Source organism: Malania oleifera, chromosome 1 (genome assembly GCF_029873635.1).
Source record: "Malania oleifera isolate guangnan ecotype guangnan chromosome 1, ASM2987363v1, whole genome shotgun sequence".
NCBI lineage: Eukaryota > Viridiplantae > Streptophyta > Magnoliopsida > Santalales > Ximeniaceae > Malania > Malania oleifera.
In genome coordinates, this window is record NC_080417.1 from 116,256,481 (window position 1) to 116,278,109 (window position 21,629).

The 21,629-nt window shown below is 36.7% G+C and overlaps 1 protein-coding gene across 1 annotated transcript; it reads right to left on the reverse strand.

Annotated features, from left to right (window-relative positions):
- Positions 1–1,509: 1,509 nt before the first annotated feature.
- On the reverse strand, positions 1,510–18,853 carry LOC131161806 (digalactosyldiacylglycerol synthase 1, chloroplastic). Its single transcript, XM_058117792.1, has 7 exons — positions 17,942–18,853; positions 13,383–13,415; positions 6,122–6,209; positions 3,570–4,054; positions 3,206–3,472; positions 2,659–3,008; positions 1,510–2,322 (listed from the first exon to the last, which is right to left on the reverse strand). The coding sequence occupies exons 1-7, from the start codon at positions 18,596–18,598 to the stop codon at positions 1,788–1,790; spliced, it is 2,415 nt and encodes an 804-aa protein (XP_057973775.1). The 5' UTR covers positions 18,599–18,853; the 3' UTR covers positions 1,510–1,787.
- Between the last annotated feature and the right edge of the window lie 2,776 nt (positions 18,854–21,629).

The following is a 21,629-nucleotide window of genomic DNA, read 5'->3' on the forward strand; positions in this document are numbered from 1 at the left end:
TCAAGGTGAAGGTAAATTTTGCAGTGCCATTTCATAGATAACAAAAAACCAATTCTCATTAACAACTTCAAGGTAGAAGTAAGTTTTATAATGCTATTTGGTGGTTTGGTATCTTAACAGAATTCAAGCCAATCCAACCTATAACCCGCTTCATATTAACAAAGTGGTATATATATTTCTTATGATTGTAGGATGATGAATGAAAGAAGGGTGTGAAAATTTTCATATCTAGAGAGTTATGAAACTTGGTAGTTTATAAGATTAGAGCTTATGCAAGGCCTTTTTTTTAATGGCAAAATCATAAGTACATAAGTTAAAGCAAACAACACCTCATGTAAGCCACAAGATAACTTTTTACATTGTAACTGGTGGTGTGGAAGCACAAACTTCAAGATGGAGGGCTCAAACCAAACCATACATGTACATACTGACTCTCTCCCTCAATTGGAAACTATGAAGATGTGTGGAATGAAAGCGTAGAAACACTTGCTTATAAAGTCCTCAATTTGGGGCTATGGTGAAATATAGATATCCTAAAATCCCTTGTTTATAAGGTTGGGGCTCATCTCACCCAAGCAAAAACTATGGGAGCCCCTTAGAGCAGATAATATCTCATGTGAGTCACAAAACAATCCTTCATGGTAACAATTTGGCATCAAAAGTAAGGTTCAACATAAAAAAAATGTATATTCAATACATTTTTGTTGCGCGACTGATAAAGAAAATTCAACTTGTTTAAGGTTTTTGGTGATTGGTCATCCTTTGAAAAAAAAAATAAAGAATTGAACACATCATAAATCGAAACAATTTCATCACTTGGAAGATGGATTGAGTTTGATCCACTACAACCACACTTATGCATATGAAGAATAAATTAAAACATACACCCATGAAAGAATAGTCATACCTAAAAGAACCGTCCCTTCTAAGCATATCACAAGGGATATAAACCATTTCCCAATAGAAAAATGGCATGAGAAAAGCTCATCAAGTTTTTTAACATCCACAAAATAAATAAATAAATATAATAATTTTTTATTTTGTAAACCTTGCATTTGAGACGGTGAACCTAGACATTTGGGAACATAAATTTTAAGGTTAAATTTAAATTTGTAAATTTAAACAAAATATAATATAAATTGTATTAATCTTCTTTTAAATTCATACAAATAAAAATTCAAATTTCAAAATTCATAGTCCCAAACATTATCTGAATAAGTATTTTCTACCCTAATATGAAAGAAGAAAGTAGCTACAACACTAACAGGCATAGAAAGGAACTTGCTGTAATTAGAGAGATTAGGGATGTCTTTTACCATGCAAAATTCGTAATGCCTGCTAACTTTTCAAAAATTCCTAACGTTATGAAATCTCCCAGAACAAATCTCCAACCACTGCCCCCACTCCCCAAGAAGAAGTCTACCCAAATATGTTGTAAAATGACACTTGCAATACACAAGACATGCAGAAAAAGGGATTCTTCTCCCAAAAAAATAGCGAAGCAACAAATTTGATCCTAGCAGGCAGTAAACCAGCTTAATCTCTCTCTTCATTGACTTCTGTATAACAACCAACCGTGCAATTAAAATATGGATTATACACTTCTGCTGTCTTCATTTTACAGGATAGTTGCAGAAAACATCAAACTAGATTTGGCTATTTAAACATCACTAACAAAAACCAAGCAGCCACCACCCCCCAAGAGATTAAACAAACTTGGCTGGCTCCTTGGTAGAATGCGTGCTTTATCATACATAAACAGAAAAGTTGCGCATTAGTCCATCTATTTACCAGCCATAGATGGGATTTACAACTTGCGGGGGCAAAAGCTTCAAGTCTTTACAGTGCTGCTTGTCATAGTCCCGTGTTCCGGGTATTGCTCCCGTGCACAGCCTAAGGACCTCATTCCCAGTTAAGCAGTAGTGAGCAAATGCCAACCCTCCATCAACCATATCTGTCAAGCTAGGCATTGAAATTGATTTCTCAATACTCCTTCCATTAAATTTTTTCAATTTAGCATCATCCTTTTCGTTGTTCAAGATCTTCTCAAGCTCAGAATACTCCATAAATCTGTGTGTGGCAGCCTCCCATGACAGGTTGTACCTTTGCTCTGGAGTAAGCGGTTGAGGCTCCTTAGCCAACGCTTCTTTCACTTTGGCAACAAAGTCCCCAGATGTCTTGTACGTCAAGCAATTGGGGAATGACCTGAAGAACTCATTTGATGGATGATCTGCACAAACAACAAATTTTCCCATTGCAAGGGCCTCCGCTGTAGCTGTGCACAGCACATCACTAACACTGGGATTTATGAAGACTTTGTAACTGCAAGCCCCAAAAAAATAATAATAACAAAGGTCAGAGCAAAAAGGTAAGAGAGAATAACCCTCCCCCAGCCACAGGAGATGGGGGCTAGTTTTGAGTTTGCTGATATCAGCCAAATTTTCATGCACTAGTTTTGGTTACCCTGCAGGACTTGCACCACACTGCCTCAGCAAAGCTGATCCATGGTTCGTGTAGTTAAAAACATAGAGCATTTTCAAGGATAAACTTTTTGGCAATGAATCAAGTTTTTGCGAAGACATCTGAAAATACTGTTTTCTTTTCAAAAAAAATGATGTCCACAGAAACAGAAGGAACCTTAAAATGGCAGATTCTTACCCATGAACAGAATCATCTGCATGATCCCTCCCTTTCAGAAAGTTCACATTCAGATCCAACCTTTTAGCTGTGCTCTGAACTTCTTGTGCATCTTCCCCATTCCCAAAAACATCCAAGTTGAAGCTGTCGAGGTCATTTTTGTGCCTTGCTAACAAATCTATCAACTCCTTGTACCCCTTTGCCCAGACCATCTTACCCAAGAAATATGCTCCTTTGGAGAAAGCTTGCTGCCCAAGTTCCCTTTCTGCAGCCACTTTTTCTCCAATTTTCAAAAATTTAGGATTTACACCATGTACATTACAAATGACAGACTTGGGTAAATCCTGGGTGGCAGCAGAAAGCCGAAGTACCTGAATATAGTAACAAGAAATTTAGTACATAAAAGATACGCTCCACTCCACCTCAAGCATCCTTGAAATGTGCCAAGCTTCTCAAGAAGGCTGCTGCAAAACCATACTTCAGGAACACAAAACAAATAGGCAGCAAAGAGAAGAAACTGAAGTCAACATTTTTCATGAAAAAATATCCAACACATTAGAACTAATACCTTGTGGCAGTATGCTCTCGTAACCCAATTGTTTATGTGTTTCACAAAGAAAGCTTGGAAAGCCCCATTTTTCTCCCTCTTGATGTATTCTAGGTAATTTGTGTGGACCACACCAACAACGTGGTTAAACTTATCAGTCCAACGCCTACCATGATGGTACCAGTTCAAATGTTCTGGTTCTTCCAGGATAGCAATGTCAGCATCCTTGGATGGAATAAACTGAGAAGTATCTCCAGCCGGTATTATACTTCGTCTTTCTTTTGAAAACTAAGAACAAGGAAAAACATGTTAAATGTTGATTAACCAGAATATGACTAACAAGATCATGAAGAGCAGAGCAGAATTTTATTTATCAGATAAATACCTTTCCCGGGTAAAATGAAATTTTGAAATCTGCCTTGAAACCCACCCTTTCCTCAACCCAGTTGCGAATATAAGCCTCTTGCTCTTCTGGTGAGCTAAAAGTCAGACTGTTGGGATAAACAAGTTCTTGGTCTGATCTACAAAGCCATGGCACCAACAGTGTGACATTCTGATTTGCAGACTTGGCTAAATATGCAGCTCGAAACAGTGGATTTACAGCTGTTCCTGTCATCCAAGGAAGACTAGCAGTTGTGACAATTGCAACATTCCTTTTTCCATCTGATAAATCATTCTTTACACAGTCATCCCAAATGCCACCCTCATAACAATGGCCTGTGCTTTGGAGAACACTGGCTATTCTTAAATCCAGTTCATCATTAATGTTGTCATTCTCAAGAAAGGACGATTCGCTAGCAGATAGGGAGCGCAGATGAAGTTGGTTCTTGCATTTGCTGCACAAGCTTTCTACTATCTTGTTGCAAATATCTGCAATCATTGTCCAAACACTAAGAATAAAGGACCAGAAGAAATCATCTCAAAATCCCACAATCAATCTGCATACAATCATAAAAATCAATAACAAAGATTCAATAACATAATTAAAATGTCAACTTTTGCAATTGCCTAGCAGGAACTCTTAAGCCTAAAAGTAAAGCAATAGATCAATAAGGATACCTAAAAAATCCTTCTGCAGAAATGGCTTATTGGCCTGAAAAATTGAAAATTGGTCAAAACTCCAACCTACATCAGTTGGGCAACTGTTCACTTGTGAATATGAAAAGATTCTGCAGGACTGATTCGTTAGGATGTCGTTAGGAGACCCAAGTCTAAAGACGATTTGGGGCTTGGTAATGTGTGGTTTCTAAGAACATTTATTTAGTTGGGAAATGGTCATGGAAAGTCCCCTAAGAGATGAGTTTCGTTTGGCACAAGGTCAATAGAAGAAGTACAGTGTTCATCAGAATGGCTCAGACACCAGGGGGAGCGGCAGTGTTCATGCCAATCCCTGGAAGCTTGTGCGAATCTGTTCTTTCCTCTCACTTCAAGATGAGTAATGGTAATTTGCTTTGGTTTTGGGAGGATCTTTGGTGAGAAGGCCAAGTTATACTACCATAAAAAGAATTCCTCTATTTGGTGTCATCTTTCAAAAATGTCAAATTTATCCTTATAACTACTAATGATTATTCCAAAATACTCTTTTAAATACCTACAACTATACCAAAATACCCTTATAATTATGTCAAATTTATCCCTATAATTAATCATAATTATTTCAAAAGACCCCAATAACTATCTACAACTATTCCAAAATGGCCTTATACTATTTAATTTTTTATTATTTTTTATAATTTTTCTAAAGTTTTAAAAAATAGAAAGTCGTAGAGCATGCACTATCCCAAAATACCTTTATAATTATGTCAAATATATCCCTATAATTACTCATAATTATTTCAAAAGTCCCCTATAACTATTTACAACTATTCCAAAATGCCCTTATACTATTTAACTTTTTATTATTTTTATTATAATTTTTTAAAAGTTTTTAAAAAATAGAAAGCCGTAGAGCACGCATATAGTGTGTGCACATGGCTAGTGTCAGATTATTTCCCTGTCACAATACTTCGATCTCTGCTTTTGTTCTTTGCAAGGGAAGGGGGGGGGGGCACTCTTAAGAATTTTAAAGAAAAAGAGATTGATGAGCTTATCACTTGGCTTCGGAATCTTTTTTTCCCCATTTGAGTGATTCTAGGGTCTGTTAGCATATTCTTCGGGTTACTTTTTGGTCTAAATCTTGTTTCCATCATTTATTGAAGTGTTGCCCTCTTCTTTTACTCGTAACATGTTATTTGGAAGGCTAAAGTTCCTTTTAAGATCAGGGCATTCATTTAGACTTCGACTCTTAATAGGAATAAGATTAATGAGAATAACTCATTCCAAGTAAGGAGACTTGATAAGGCCATTAGCCTAGGTATATGTGTGATGTGCTTAAAGTCTAATAAGACAATGTCCAAATCCTTGTACATTGTCGGGAGGTGCAACAGCTATGGTCTACCATGTTCTCTATTTTTGGTGAAATATGAGTAGCCTTGCCAAGCATGACTAAATTTTTTGGTGCAGTATCGGGGTTTTGAAAAGAGCAAAAGTGAAACAGCCTTATTGAAGTGTGCTGCTTACACTATTCTTTGGACCGTAAAAGAAATGCAAGAATTTTCAACACTAGAACTCCTTTATTTTTGCTTTAAGACAGAGTAGTTTTTTCCACTTCTTTTTGGGCACTGGCTTTATGCATTTTTTGGGGCGATTTCATTTCCTGATCCCCTAAGAGACTGAAGGGCAGCTCTTTTGTAATTGTTTTTGGCAGAGAACTGAAGGATATCTTGTCCTACAAAGCTTGTATTATTGTTTATATTTTAATAAATGAATTTTTCATACAAAAAAATTATTATGGAACACGAACAAATCAATGCTCAAGAATCAGTTTAGTAAAGAGTACAAGGTTTAATAGTAGCAGAATCTTATATAAGATTTTTAAAAATGCCAATGCATACTTACCCCTTCTAATGCCAAGTTGATCCAAAAATGGCCCAGATTGTCTAACCAAGCATGCCAAGAGTTCTGGTACATCCAGTGGTGGTACATCCTATACATGATATAAATGAGCAAATATTCAGCACAGTAAAATCTGTACACAGAACTAGGCATCAATTTATATTGATTTCAATGCAGATTCCCTTTTTCAGGGATTCATCCAAAACTCAGTCATTAATTTCAATGCAATATATATATATATATATATATATATATATGTGTGTGTGTGTGTGTGTGTGTGTGTGCGTGTGCGTGTGTGTGTGTGTTTTGGCAGCATATCATTTAATCCTAAGGTTACATTTGGTTCGTGGAATAGCTGTTCCTTAGAATAAGATTGAATACAATGAGAATTCGGGAATAGAGGTAACAGCTATTCCTTGTATATTCCTTGTTATTTCATCCAAGATGTAATGAGATAGGAACTGAAATTCCTGGGGCAAAATTTGGGAATAGTTATTGCTTGTCGATTTTTTATTATGAATTCATAAAACATTTCACATTATTATTTGCTTTGTGTTAACATACTTTTTTATATAACTAACCATAACTAATCTATTGTAACTAATCTACACTTTTTTTAGAAATAGGCATTCTGCAAACTAGAAGTAGCCTAGATGAAAAAGTAAACTGCCCAGCCTGAAGTATTCAGACGGGATCCATACAACAACTAAGTCAAGTACAACCTAGAAAATCAAGGGCAACATAAACTTGCCAGTGTAGAAAAACATACATCACTCTTCATTAGTTGTGCAGTTCCATTCTCTTTCTGTGCCTTTGATGCTCTTATTTTGTCTTTTATTATTATTCATGACACTCGGTCTTCTTGAGATATTTAGTTTCATAGGAATCTTAGTGATAGGGAGACCAAGAAGCTTTGGGTTACATTTTGTTCACAAAATATTTAGTCCTAGGAATATGACAAAATAATATAAGAATGCAAAATTGTATATAGATGTAATAATTGGGATAGAAGTCACTCATGCATGCAAAAGTCTATGATATTCCATCCAACATGGAATAAGAAAGGAAGACATTCTCATGGTGAAATTTGGGTATAGTTATTCCTCGTCTATACCTTACTATGGATCCATCAAAAAATTTGCATTTTTATTTTCTTGATGGTAATATAACATTTTTGGGGTAAACTATCAAATTATTCTATTATAGTCATTCTATTCCTAGGAATAAACATTCTGGCCTCCGGGCATAAGCTCAGGTGGTAAGGAGGTTCACTAGACGGCCTTGGACAAAGGTGAAGTCTAGGGTTCAAATCCTGCCGTCTGTAGCGCACATCCGCGATTTACCACCTACGTGTTGGTTGAGGGCACGGCTGGCGTAAGCGTGGGATTAGTCTGGCGCATAAGCCCAGGAGACCCGGCGAATCCAACAAAAAGGAATAAACATTCTGCAAACCAAACAGAACCTTATTATTCTATATTTGTTGGATTCTTTTCAGCATTCTCACTGTGGGAATATTAGAGTATAGCATTTGGATAATTCTAGTGTTTCTCCTTGTAAATCTTTTTATTCTCACATATGTCAATCATTTCAATCTTCTCCTCTAGCTAATTGAGTGCAGAAAACTAAACTTCCTTCAAGGTAAAGGCTTTTGTGTGGATGGCCATTCTTGATAGAGTTAACACAACACAGTCCACACCTCGGCCCTGATGTGTGTGTCATATGTTATTCTAGTATTTAGAACCATGCTCACTTGCTTCATTGCTTAATGGCTTGGTGTTCATGGAATAATTTTTTTTGTTTATTGGAAGAGTGTTGGATTTGTCCTCATCCTCTGGAAGATTTCCTGTTGATCAAATCTATGAAGCGAGGATTTTGTGGGAGTGCTCAATTTTTGCAGCTACAAGGGATATGGCTGGAGAGAAATGCTCAGATTCTTTGAGATAATTCTGCATCCATAGATTTGATTTGGGACAGGATATTTTTTATAGGCTTCCTTGTGAGGGTTCTCTACAGGGTTTTTTGGTAGTATAGCTTTCTGATATCTAAGGCGATTGGTTAGCATGATTAGCTTCTTTCTTTTAGTATTAACTTCCTTTTGTTTTTTTTTTTCTTTTCTTTTATTTTCCTGTTAGAGAATTCCCCATCCTCTTTATACATTTTTCTTTCTTAATGAATTTCTTCTTCTATTCAAAATAAATAGTGAAACAATGGAAAATATGCTTTATGAATCAAATACTTGTCATTCTGTAATTCAATTAAATTTTTTCACTTTAGTTTTTCTGGCACACACATATAAATTAAGAGATTCAAAACTCTCTTCACTAAGGCATGGAGATTATAACCACTCCTGCAAGCACAATTCTTTAATGCTTGCTCAAGTGCCATGCAGTTGGTTTGAGTTCAGTTTGAGCATTCAAACAAGACACAAGCTGACAATAAATGAATAGGAGAGCTCAGGATTCTTCCACATAAAAAACTGACAATTCCTTCCTGAAACAAACCAGAAACTGAATTTGAATGAGATTAACATATACCTCAAGTGTATCTCCTTCCCCCTCTCTTCTTCCTTCTTCTTCTTTGCCTGCCTTCCTCTCTTCAATTTCTTCTAATTTCTCCATTGGCAGCAGATCCTTGATTATGTTCTGCATCATTTAATATCAAAGCCCAACCACAATTTTCATTCTTCCATTTTCAGTCCAACCATTTTCCTTCCAATCATTTTTCTTCTTCCTTTCCTTCTTCCCTCCTCCTCCCTTCTCTGTTCTGTTCAGTCTAGTCAGTCTCCCTTTCTGCTCTCAACTTCTCTACTCTGTTTTCAAACTCTCTCCCATCTGTTCTGTCCGGCTCAGCAACCTCTCTTTACTCTTCACTTCTTCTCTTCTTCTTTCTATTTCCCTCTCCCTCTCTCTCTCTCTCTCTCTCTCTCTCTCTCTCTCTCTCTGATTTCTACATTTCGTTGCTATCTCTATCTCACTCTCTCAATTTACGATATTCAATCCCTAAATTCTCTTTCTCTTCTACAGTTTCTGATTTCTCTCTTTCTCCATTTGCAACTATTCAAAATATTACAGACATGCCCCTTGATTCCAGACAACATCCAGCAAAACCACTACCACCATCAAAAACAGACTTCTCTAAGCAGCCAGTTCCCAAAATTTCATGGACATTCAATAAGTGGGGTAGGCCTACATGACACCTGATTTTTTCAGCTGACCCCATTCAAACTCCCCAAGTTCCTGAGATTATTTCTGCACACCACCACCATTGCAATCACCACCCCGTGATCTACCTTTGCCAGAAGTTTCATCATCGGAAACTCGCTTCCGGTGACTGATGTCCCCAACGCACCAGCGACACACATGCGGAACTTTCTTCCCATTGTTCTGCGACTTCCAAACCAAAAAATCTGCTTCCAGCCACAGCATTATGAATTTTTCCTACAACATTCAAAGGTTAATTACTTTAGTTTGGTACACAATTTGAATAATTTAGCAGTGCTGCCAAGATCACATTCAAAAAAAAACATTGGTAAGTTGTTTATGAAGATTTGTTTCACTTGATTGGCCCTTAAGAAATTGAGAGTGAAGTTTGCAGTTTGGATGAGTAGATTGAAGATTGTTAGAAAATTGTTTATGGGTAATTTGTGATAAATAATTGCAACATGGTGTGACTGATGTTGAGTTATCTACAAAAGTGGAATTTTTGTCCAGTAGAACTCAAAACATGGAGAATGCCTTCAAGTTACTAATGCTTTGAATAGGCTAACAACCAAGTTGCAGCCTTAGGTAAGAGGCCTCAGGATTTTCCTACCAGAATGGAAAGTGGTATTGCTGCTGTCTCTCATACTTTTGGGTTCTGTGAAGGGCCAAAATGATCATTTGAGCGAGGGGATTAAAATAGAAGTCCCAGATTTTAATGGTGATGATTCTCCTGATGAATTTGATGATTGGTGTATTCTTTACAGTACTATTTTCGATGATATGACATGAGGCTATAAAGTTGTATTTGACTGAATCAAAATTGAGAGAACTACTCAAATTTGATGGATTAAACGAAAGGGAGATATTTAGGAGGAGGAGATTTGGAGAGAAAACAACAGAGGATGAGATGAAGCGAACCATGCTGGAGCAATTTGTACCTCCCAATTACCATCAATGTGATCATCTGTAACTCTTTGATAGAAGCGAGAAGAAAAGACACTAATAGAGTACACTAGTAGGTTGTATCATTTGGTTGCTCATGCTGACATAGAATTTTTTTATCAATAAAAAAAATTATATTTAAAAAAAAAAGAGGCAATAAGGGGATGCCACCCAAGTATAAAGGAAAAGAACAGAAGAGAAACATCCCTTACTGAAAAATGTCAAGAAAATCAAGAATTACAAAGTGGTCCCCTCCAACCAGCGCAAAATGCCAGCTAGAGATCAGAGTCGTCCACTGGTCCATGACAGACTGAAGAGGATAAATAGTTCCTTCTAAGGCTCTTTTGTTCTTTTCTCTCCATACCACCCACGAAAATAGCAAGGGGCATGAAGGAGAGAGATCTTCTTCCTTCCTTATCTGATCCAATCCCTTTCCAAGCCCACCGCTCATCTTCCACTGTAGCTGCAGTGACCCCCCTCCTGATTTACGATGGAGATGGCTAAGTTCCATAATTTCTTGGTCCATGAACAATGCAGAAGAACAACCAACCAATTCCTCCTACTCCAAGCATAAAAAGCATGTATTGAAAAGACAAAAAACCATTTTTCAAAAGATTGTCTATGATAAGAATTCTTCCAAGAGTAGCTTCCCATGTTAAAAGGCAACCTTTAAAGGGGCTCCTTCCAGATCAGCTTCCAAGGTAAGTTAGTGCTGCTTTCAGCTGGCAAATAAGTGTTTGCAGAAAGAGCTGACAGTGAAGTTCCCACAAAGCCCATTAGGGCTCATATGAATTAGCTTGACAATGAGTCTTATATAAGCTGCTGAAAAATTCTACACCAATCGAAAGCATTCCTATTCATAGGAATATCCCAAACAATCCCTTGATAAATGAGTTCCATGTGTTTGCAAATAAGGGCATCTTTGTCGTCAAAAATCTAAAGATGGAAAGGAAAAGGGAACTGAGTTGGGACTTGCCACACCAAATGCCATGCTAGAAGAACACATCATCTCCATTCCCCACTTGAAAGTAGATAAGAGAGAAGATATAGAATGGAAAGAAGATATGATGATAGCTTTATATAGGAAAGAGTTGAAGCCAACTATTGCCTCCAAGCTTGCTTCATGTTGTCTCATTAGATTTGGGGATGCAATACAAGTTGCCACTCAGATCGAGGAGGATATGCAACATAATCCTCCTAGAGCCACATCAACCCTTTGGTTTGAGAAGTCTACCAATAGAGTTGAGCAAGATAAGTAAATTGAGCAATTAGGTAAAGGAGTTCAAATGAATACCTCTTGGGGGGCTCCTAAGCATTAAATAACAACTTCTAGGTCCAATCATCAATCAAGTGCTTCAAATGTCAAGGTTCCGGGCATCAATGTCCTAACCATGTCATGGCTATAGCAAAAATAAAAGATAACGACAATAATGGCATTCAAGTAGTTGAAGTTGAAACAAAAATCCCAAGTGACTTCGATGACAATGACAATGTGTAGATATGTTTATACTCCAACATATGCTCTGTTCCTACAAAATAGAACAACAGGAGGATTGCGAGCAAACTAGCATCTTCCAAACTTCGGTGGTTTGTTAAAAGCAGCTTTGTACTTTACTTGTTGATCCAATGTTAAGTTGTTAAATTTAAAAATATTGAACCTCATCCCAATTCATACAAATTTTCCAAGGTAAATAATATCAATTTGAAGGTCCATGATTGTTGCATACTTACCTTTGAGATTGGTTCAGTTGTGGGCATGGTGCAGTGTGATATCCTTCCTCTCAAGAATTGTCATATCCTTTTGGGTCGTTCGGGGTTATCTGACAAGAGGGTTAAGCATGTGAAATTTCCTTTCCCTGAAAAGAAGTATAAGGTTATGCCATCTCAAGCTCTTCCACTCACCAAATTGCAGCGTACCACTCATTAATTTCTTACTAAGTGAGATTATTAGTCAAATTTCTTGGTACTTTCCCCCAACTTGACAGAACCGAGTTCTTTTTAGAAGGAGGGGTACTTGATGTAGGACAAGAAGCTGGTATTTGGATGGATCATATTTGAGCCAATTTGGAGGCTCAAGTCAAAGAATGGGGTCAACGGATTATTGGGTCCTAAAACCCAAATGTGCTTAGTTAATTAGTTGTTCATTATGTGTGTTTAGTTTTTTTGTGGTAGGATTACGTGTTTCAGGGGCTTGTTTGTAATATTTAAGTATTTTAGGGTTGTGTTTGTAATTTCATGCAGTTTTAGGGATATATGTGTAATTTCTGTATTAGAGCCTTTCTTACAAATAATATGTGGAAGCAATGTAGGAGGTGATTATTTGTTGAATTTGAAATCAAGATTAACATGTGCGCCAAGTGTATCTCCTTCCCCCTCACTTCTTCCTTCTTCTTCTTCTTCTGCCCCTTCCTTCCTCTCTTCAATTTCTTATAATTTCTCACTTCGCAGCAGATCCTTGATGCTATTCTGCATCACACCTCTTTTACCTTTTCTTCCTTGCACATGTTAAATGTAGAACTCTACCGCATCAACCCAATTTGGTTCATTTCAACCATTATAGACAGTCATCAACATAAGAAACCTTGTCTATCTTAAGGAGACAACATAAGCCACAGTGTTTGACATGACTACAGTATTCAACATAATAAACCTAGTCCATCTCAAGGACACAACATGACCTCGAGTTTTTGACATAGCCACCTTGGAACACAATTAAAATGCAAAATTAAAAGACAAACAAACATATACAAACATGAGTCTGCCAGGATTTTAAAAAAAAAGTACACAGCAAGAAGGCAATTAATATATCTAACATTGACATTAGCCTCCCACTTCCAAGCATGAAGTACAAATTTTCTTGAAAGAGTTGCCTCATTCATCCATTTTCTCTTTCAAATCACAGTTACAGTTCAAAGACTGCACTTGTTAACTTCATGCTCACATAGCGTCCAATATCCATATACCAAATACAACCATGCACCCATTACAAACAGAAAAGACGTTTAATAAGACAAAATGGAAGAAACGGTGTAGATCTACAGGTTGTAAAAGAAAAATGGATGCAACTATATATGAGAACAGCGGATGAAGTCAAACGGGACTACATGGGTTGGACACCTTACCTTTGAGTCTTGAGGCTCCCAGCAAATTGTTTTCTGCAAAAATAAATAAACACTCATAAAAACCATAATTAATTAAAATTTTAAAATAATAATGCAAGTAGGATATGAATTATCATTTTTAGTCACTGGAAATGTCCGTAGCAGAGAATTCAACCAAAATATTAACAACTATGTTCAAAGTCAAATGAAAGTCAATTTTGATTAGGTTCTGTTTCTTTTTCAAGAGTTAAAGCAAAACCTATTTCATAAAGGACAAATACATCTTAGCCAGTGAATTTGGAAGTGACAACTTTTACTTAGTTCACATTCAGCCTAAGAGAAAATATAAATAGCTTAATTATAAACAGTATTTTAAAAGGTGAAGGCATAAGGCGAGGTATTTTACTCCCGATAAGGCAAGGTGTAAGCCTCTAGAAGTTGAATTGTAAGCCTTTTGGGAATTTAATTTTGAGTAAAAGACACTAACTTCCCTTAAGGTTTGACAAAAAGACATGAACGGGTCTGAGGTTTCAAAAATCCTAGGGGCCTCTCCTAAGGTTTCAAGAATTTCAGGGACCTCCCTTGAGGTTTGTCAAAAAGACACAAACCTCCACTTGTATCTTGCAAAAAGAGAAATCTTTTGAGGGTAGGTTAAGTCTTTTTGACAAATCTCAAGAGAGATCTGTGGCATTTTTAAAACCTCAGAAGAGGTCCTTATCTTTTTGCCAAGCCTCAAGGGAGGTCAGTGTCTTTTACCCTTTAATTTTTTATTTTAAATATATAAAATAAATTAATTAATTACAGATTTTATTGTTTGAATTTTAAAACTGAAAAAAATACATAAATCTGCCACATGCCCATGGCATGGACCATAATGAGACAGCCACGGGCACACTTAATATAAATGACACAAGTGTACAAAAAGGGGTGGGGAAGCTGCTCCTTTATTGACTGGGAGAACACTTAGACTAGAAATAGACTCGAGATACGAGGGAGAGAGAAATTATCGAGACGTGAGGAAAGAGAAATTCTCTAAGACATCAATCAGCCCATCGGAGAAAAAAGATTGGGAATCAGAAATTAGTGAGACGTGAGGCAAGAGAAATTCTCTAAGACATCAATCAGCCCATTGAAGATAAAATATTGGGAATCGTGCTCTGCAAGAAAGACGACAACGTCAGAAGAGGAGTCTTATCAGAGAACATTGACACAGCTTTGACGAAGAGAGGCTTCGTCAAGGGAGTTTCTTCGTCGAGTAGGATGCTTCATTGAGTGGGATGCTTCATCATGGGGCTGCCATCATCAAGGAGAGACTGGAGCCTGCACGAGAGAAGGGGATTTGAGCCCTAATATGCTATTTTCTATTTTTAAAATTTTTTTATAATTCAGAAAACACATTGATGGGGATCAATATGCATACACCTTAAACTCTGAGGCATGAGGCGCATTTCTCTGGCAGAGGCATACGCCCAGCTGCAACAGGTGTATGCATATGGGTGGTTTCACTTTTTAAAATACACCTTGGGATGCTTTAGCCTGAAAATGCATTGAGGTTCTGCCTTTCTAACAGTTGATTATTTGATTTCTTATACAATTATGCTAAAAGAATTCGCATTAATAAATTTTCCATGTGGATTGACTCTGTTCAACATGATGAAGCATTTATCATAGGTAGACCAGACCCTTAAAATTTTATCTTAACTACATCTAACCTAATAGAAAACAAAAAAAAAAATTTAATCTCAAGTAGACACAAAAGTATTATAATCCCATCACGTTCCAAATGTTCAATTAAATTGATTTCTTAAACTAAAAAAGTTTACTCATAATACTGGGTTAAAATTATTGAAGATTTATGTTATTTATGTTAATGAAGTTTTGTGTTATTCATATCAATATTGATTCTTAAATTTCGTGTTATGCACATCCAACTTATAGTACAATAATTGAAAAAAGAATTTATTTTGTGAACTATTTTATGAACGCATAATTTAAGTAATCCCTTTTGTTATTGAAGTGTCAATTTACTTATTTATTGAAAAGATATTGTAATACTGACTTACATTCTTTTAATTTGGATACACTGGCCTTCACAATGCCCCTAACAAACTGAAATCCTTCCCAAAGTCCATTCTCTCAGGGGTCAAACTCCCATATCTAATGTACAACAGGGAGATGAGAATCAATAGGTCAAAGGCTCAAATTACATCCATTTCATAATCATTTTTATAATATTTTTAAATATTTACTTAAAATGTTCCACTTATTATGTTCCACTTATTATTTTATTTTCTCATAGACTTATACGTCAAAACTTTTATCACATGCAAAACATGCTTGAGTGACTAGAGTTTAACCACGTGTCTCTTAAATGTACAGTGAAGGGAAAAAACACATACCAATTAGCAAAGTAAGCCACCCTCCCTAGAAGTGTTGCCTTTGAAAATATTTTGGTAAATTCTTAGTTCAGATATAACAGGAAGCAAATATCTTACTTGATGACTTAAAGAAAGACAATTCAAAATAAAATCATGACAAACGCACATACTAAAGAAGCACTTACTTTCTATCTTTATTTCCTATTCCTGCTGCTGTAGCTAATCGTATTGAGAAACTTCAAAGGAATTTTTTATGGGGTGGCATTGGCGATGAACCAAAATTCCATTTGGTTAAATGGGATACTGTTTGCTCTCCCATTTCTTTGGGTGGTTTGGGGATAAGGAAGGTAAGACAGTTTAATGAAGCTTTGCTTGGGAATTGGTTATGGAGATTTGGGATGGAGAAGGCAGCTCTTTGGAGGCAAGTGATAGAGGTGAAATACGGCCGTGAATGGGGTGATTGGTGTACTAGGCCTGTTAATGGTCCACATGGTGTTGGCTTGTGGAAAAATATTAGTCGGGGATGGCCTTCTTTTTCTTGCCACATTCTATAGGATATTGGAAATGGGTCCAAGGTAAAATTTTGGCAAGGCCATTGGTATGGAAAGACGTCTCTTGCAGTCAGCTATCCTGATTTGTATAGATTTTTAAAGAAGCTAGTGTGGCTGAGCTTATGAAGTTTGATAATGGAGTCTTGTTTTGGGATGTAAATTTCTTTAGGGGTATGCATCTTCGGGAATTAGAGGCCTTGACTGGTTTTATGGATACCATATATGGTGCATCGGTGAAGGGGTTCGGTGAGGATAAGATGTGCTGGAAATCTGATAGAGAGAAGGGCTTCTTGGTTAAAGGTTATTATGGTATTTTAATGGGCTCCAAAGATTGTGGCTTCCTTGGAAAAGTATTTGGAAACAAAAAATTCCATCTAGAGTAGCTTTTTTCATTTGGACTGCTGCTCTAGGGAAATGCTTAATGATTGACAATTTACGAAAAAGAAAGGTTTGGATATTGGATTGGTGCAACATGTGCAAGTGTAACAATGAGATGGTTGATCATCTTTTTATTCATTGTTCGGTTGCAATGGACTTGTGGGTTATGGTGTTGGGTTTGTTTGGAGTGAGCTGGGTTATGCCACAATCTGTAGTGGGACTTCTAGCATGTTGGCAAGGCAAATTTGGTCGTTATCGAAATGGATTAATTTGGTTGATAGTTCCTCATTGTTTACTGTGGTGTGTCCTTGGAGGGAGAGAAATAGTAGGTGTTTTGAAGATGAGGAAAGACCCACTTTGGAGCTGAAGCTATTTTTGTTTACAACTTTGATGGATTGATTGGCTACTTTGCAAAACCAATCATTTTCTTCTGTTTTTTATTTACTAGATTCTTGTAATTTCTGTTTTTGATTTGTTTAACCCATGTACACTCCTTGTCTACTTGGTGTTCATTTTTTATATCAATAAACTTATTACTTATCAAAAAAGAATTCCATGACACCATGACATTCAGGAAGCTAAACTCTAAAAATATGAATTATCAAAATTGCACAATTATAAATTTATTTAGCATAGAAACACGTCAGCTATGAAGTTCTCTCAATTTCCATAAAATCCCCAAATGTGGAGTTCACATAACTCAGTTGAACAGATGGCAGCCCCAATAAGGTATTTCCGAGTCAAAAATATTTTCTTAAGGCTTGATTTAATTCTATGGAAGTTTTACTGTGAGGTTAAGGAAGTTGATTACATTGTGCGGCCTGGCTCTAATTCTATCTACCTTCCCCAGCAAAAAGAAAACAAATATTCCCAAATACTTCATCTAATGCTCAAAGGGATGAAGGAAAGGGTGCGAAAAGGCATAAATAAGCTTCAAAGATTCGAAGAAACAAATCAACTATCGATTTAAAGAAACCTTATGTATTTTCTTTTACTTTCCCTTGACCTGTCCGAGATCTCAACAGATCATATCAATGTTATTTCCCATGGAAGCAACTGTAAAACATTTCAGCACAAAGAACAGGTCCTTAGGCAATGGTATGCGCCGCAAACAGATTTTAGAACATTAGTCATCAACCACTGCCCAAGTAAACAGGAAGTCGACAACATCCAAGAACTGGCAAGGTAGAAATAATCTAAATCCAGAACCACACTCATCACAATTTAAAGCCTGCACAATCACATGTCACATGCAGAACAAATTAGAACTCACCAAACTTGACTTCACTTTCACCACAAATTCACTGTTCTTCAGACTTTCAAAAATCTCCGAACCTGAACTCCGGTTCTCGAGCTCCCTCAACCTCGTCTTCAAAGCCTTTATCGGCTCCCAATCTCGAAGCCCCTCCTCCCCTTCTCCCTTCCACTCCCACCTAAAATCTTTAAACGGCACCTTCCCTCCCTTCGTCAACCGCTCACTGTCAAACCCCCGAACTCCATCTCCATCCTCAACCTCAGCCACAATTGCGTTCTTTATCGCCGACAAATCGATCTTAATCCTTGCCCTAGGTCCCCACTTCTCCAGCACCCGCCGGCTGAAATCCGGCGCGGAGTACACCCGCCGGATTTCCGTCAGCTTCGGCTGCAGCCGCTTCACAAAATCCATATCCCCCGGCGATGACCACGACAACGAGGAAGAAGACGATGACTTCATCGCCGGCACCGAGAACGGAGCCGCCGAATTGATGAAGTTTTCGAACTCTTTATCGAAGGATGTGGCGAGTTTCTTGAACGAAATCGCTCGGTTTCGCATCAATTGGAGATCCGCATCGGCAGAGTCCCGCACCTCCCTCCATCCTTTAGAAATGAACGAGAGGGCGTTCTCCGCGGTCTGCACGGTGGACGTCGAAGCTTGGGCTTCGTTGACCATGGCGAATTGGGAGAATTAGGGTTTGCAAAGCGCAGTGATGCAGAGTCGGTGGAGAGTATGGAATGGTGTTTCTGCGACCAGCCCAACGGGGGAAGCAGGAAGGAAAGGCAGAAGGCGGGCCGAGCATTTAACGGCTAAGATCCGGCCATTAATTTCTACATTTTTCTGGAAACGCGGGTTACACGTGTACGGCCACGTAGGATGCCGTCGTGCGTGTAGTCGAGATTCAGCAGGAGTGACAGGGGTCGAAGAGTCACGTGGAATGATGAGGTGTCAGTTTTTTATTGGGTAATCATCTTTCCCGGGATCAGGATTCAGGAATATTCTATGGTTTACAATATGCCAGGAGGTCGACTTCCGTCGTATTCCGCCACGTGAAGGGTGGTGGAATGAGTGTTTTTACGTGGTTCCTATTTTATGTATCTCTTTTCCCATTTTTTTATTGATAATTACCAATAAAAGTTCGATTCTTTTTAATGTTGATAAATTTACATAGCTAAAAATTTATTTCAAATAGTTGAACCTTCTAGAATTGTTTCTTTTTAAGAACAAAAAAGATTCATGCACTTAAATTATGTTTTATTATTTTAAATTTTTTATTTTAATTATGAATATATCAAAATAAAATATTTTTTAATTAAATAATAGATATAAAAAAACATAGATTGAAAAAGTAGTGCATTGTTTTCATTAATAGTATAAAATAATATAACATCTTGATGGTGACTCTATTTAAATCACTTTCCTTTGAGAAATAAATTCCAAGTTATATTTTGTGAATTCTTTTAGGAGAAAAAATAAAAGTATTCTATATAGAAATAATTAATTCTTATATTCTTCTGAAGTGGACATATTGGTTATTTTTTACAAGAGCATTTATATGAAATAATTACAAATAAGCATGCCTACAAAAAATAAATAAAATGTATTCATAATTTATTTATAATTTAAATTTTATTTTAATCATAAATATGTGAAATAAGAAAGTTCTTTGATATGATATATGAAAAAATAAGTTCACACCTCTTGACCCATTTAAATCTCTTTTTAGTAAAAAGTAAATCATGTGTTGCATTTTCAAATTCTTTAATGAGATAAATTGATTAAAAGTTGCAATTATTTAATATTTTTCCCTTAAAAAATTGTTTTGTATATTTATTTGAGGTGGACATATTATTTTAGAGGTGTCTATGTGCAATGCCCCTACGGAATAGGCTTTTCTTAACTAGCTTTGAATTAGCGTGCTTGTATAATTACCATTATCCCACTATGCATTTAAATTTTGTTTATTATTTAAAAATTTATTTTAGCACAAAAATCAACCCAAAAATGATCACAAATATCAATCACATGAGACACGCAATTTTACGTGGAAAACTCCTTCAAATCAAAAGGGTAAAATCACAGGACTTAAGAGTCCACTCAAAAACTTCACTATGATAGAAGTATGGGTATAAGATCTTAATTTTCAACTATTACAATGAGTACATAACTCAAATTTTAACTAGCAACAATAGATCTTAAAAATCAAGTAAGTTGAGAATTTCACCAAAATTTTGGTTACTGTTCAAACTCAGTATCTGACTCTACAGTACTTGGACAACTAATCTAACCGTTCAAAATCAACGTCTATGAACCTCTATCGACTGACAAAAAATTAGATTGATCAGACCAAGGATGCCCCTCAAATCGTATGTTGATCAAAACTACGCACTTTTGCAAAAATCCAAATTTTCTCAACATGCTTACTTTTCAAAAGCTAATATCTAACGCTACAGTGCTTGGATGACCAATTGAACCCTTCAAAATTAGCTTCTATGAGTCCTTTATGTACTGACAAAAAGTTAGCTTGATCAAACCACGAATGACCCTCTCATCGTCGGTTGATCAAAACTGTGCACTATTGCAAAAACTTATATTTTCTCAACATGGTTCCTCCCTCCTTTTGCCGCATGCTCTCTCTAATTTTCCTAATGGAATTCTACACTGCCAACCCTAATTTTATTTACTTAAATGAGATGTAAAAAAGGCCTCTCTCTAAAAAAACCCAACAAAGAGCCCAAATAAAATGGCCTAAAAGTGAAGGGTTTCTCCATATAGGAGGGATACCCAAACCCAGCAAATCTCCCCCTCCCAACTATGTGGAGGTCCTCACCATCTCAAAGATCAAGCAAGTTTCAAACTTTCCTCTTCGTAAGACTTTAGTCAATATATCAGCACCATTATCATTAGTATGGAATTTTCTTGAGTTGTAGTAGTTTAACATCTAGAACATCTCATATCCAATGATACCTTACATCAATATGTTTAGACCTAGCATAAAAGGTCGAATTCTTACCAAGATGAATAACATTATGGCTATCACAAAATAACATGTACCTTTCCTGTGTAAAGCCAAGTTCCTGCATAAATCTTTTCATCCAAATCAACTCCCTGCATGCTTCGATCACTACAATAAACTCTAACTCAATAGTGGACAATGCAACATATTTTTGCAATCTAGATTGCGAAGCCACCGCTCCCCTTACATGAGTGATCATGCAACCCGAAGTAGATTTTATGGAGTCAATATCTCTACCCATATCAAAATTTGTATAACCAACTAGAATAGGTTTCTCATTACCAAAACAAAGTTTCAAGTTGGAGGTACCCGTAGATATCTCATAATCTACTTCACTGCATTCCAATGCTCTCTACCTGGGTTAGAAAGAAACTAACAAGTTGTACCAACAGAATAGGCGAAGTCAAGTCTTGTGCATACCATTGCACACATCAAACTACCCACAACTGAAGCATAAGGAACTTTCTGCATGTCTTCCTTCTTTTTTTCTATGGAAGAACTTTGCTTGAGACTCAGTCTAAAGTGTGTAGCAAGAAGAGTGCTCACCATTTTAACTTTGTCCATATTAAACCTTTGAAGTACTTTTTCAATTTACTTATCATGTGATAACCACAACTTCTTAGCCTTCCCATCATGCCTTTCTATCATGTGTTCTCATGTGTTATCCTTATACGAAGTCCTTCATCACAA

Excerpts from the sequence above, each read along its gene's own strand:
- LOC131161806 (XM_058117792.1), bottom strand. The coding sequence starts at position 18,598 with ATGGTCAACGAAGCCCAAGCTTCGACGTCCACCGTGCAGACCGCGGAG. Across the intron at positions 4,055-6,121 it reads TCAACTTGGCATTAGAAGGG|ATATTTGCAACAAGATAGTA; the intron begins GTAAGTATGCAT and ends CAATGATTGCAG. Across the intron at positions 3,009-3,205 it reads CGAGAGCATACTGCCACAAG|GTACTTCGGCTTTCTGCTGC; the intron begins GTATTAGTTCTA and ends TACTATATTCAG.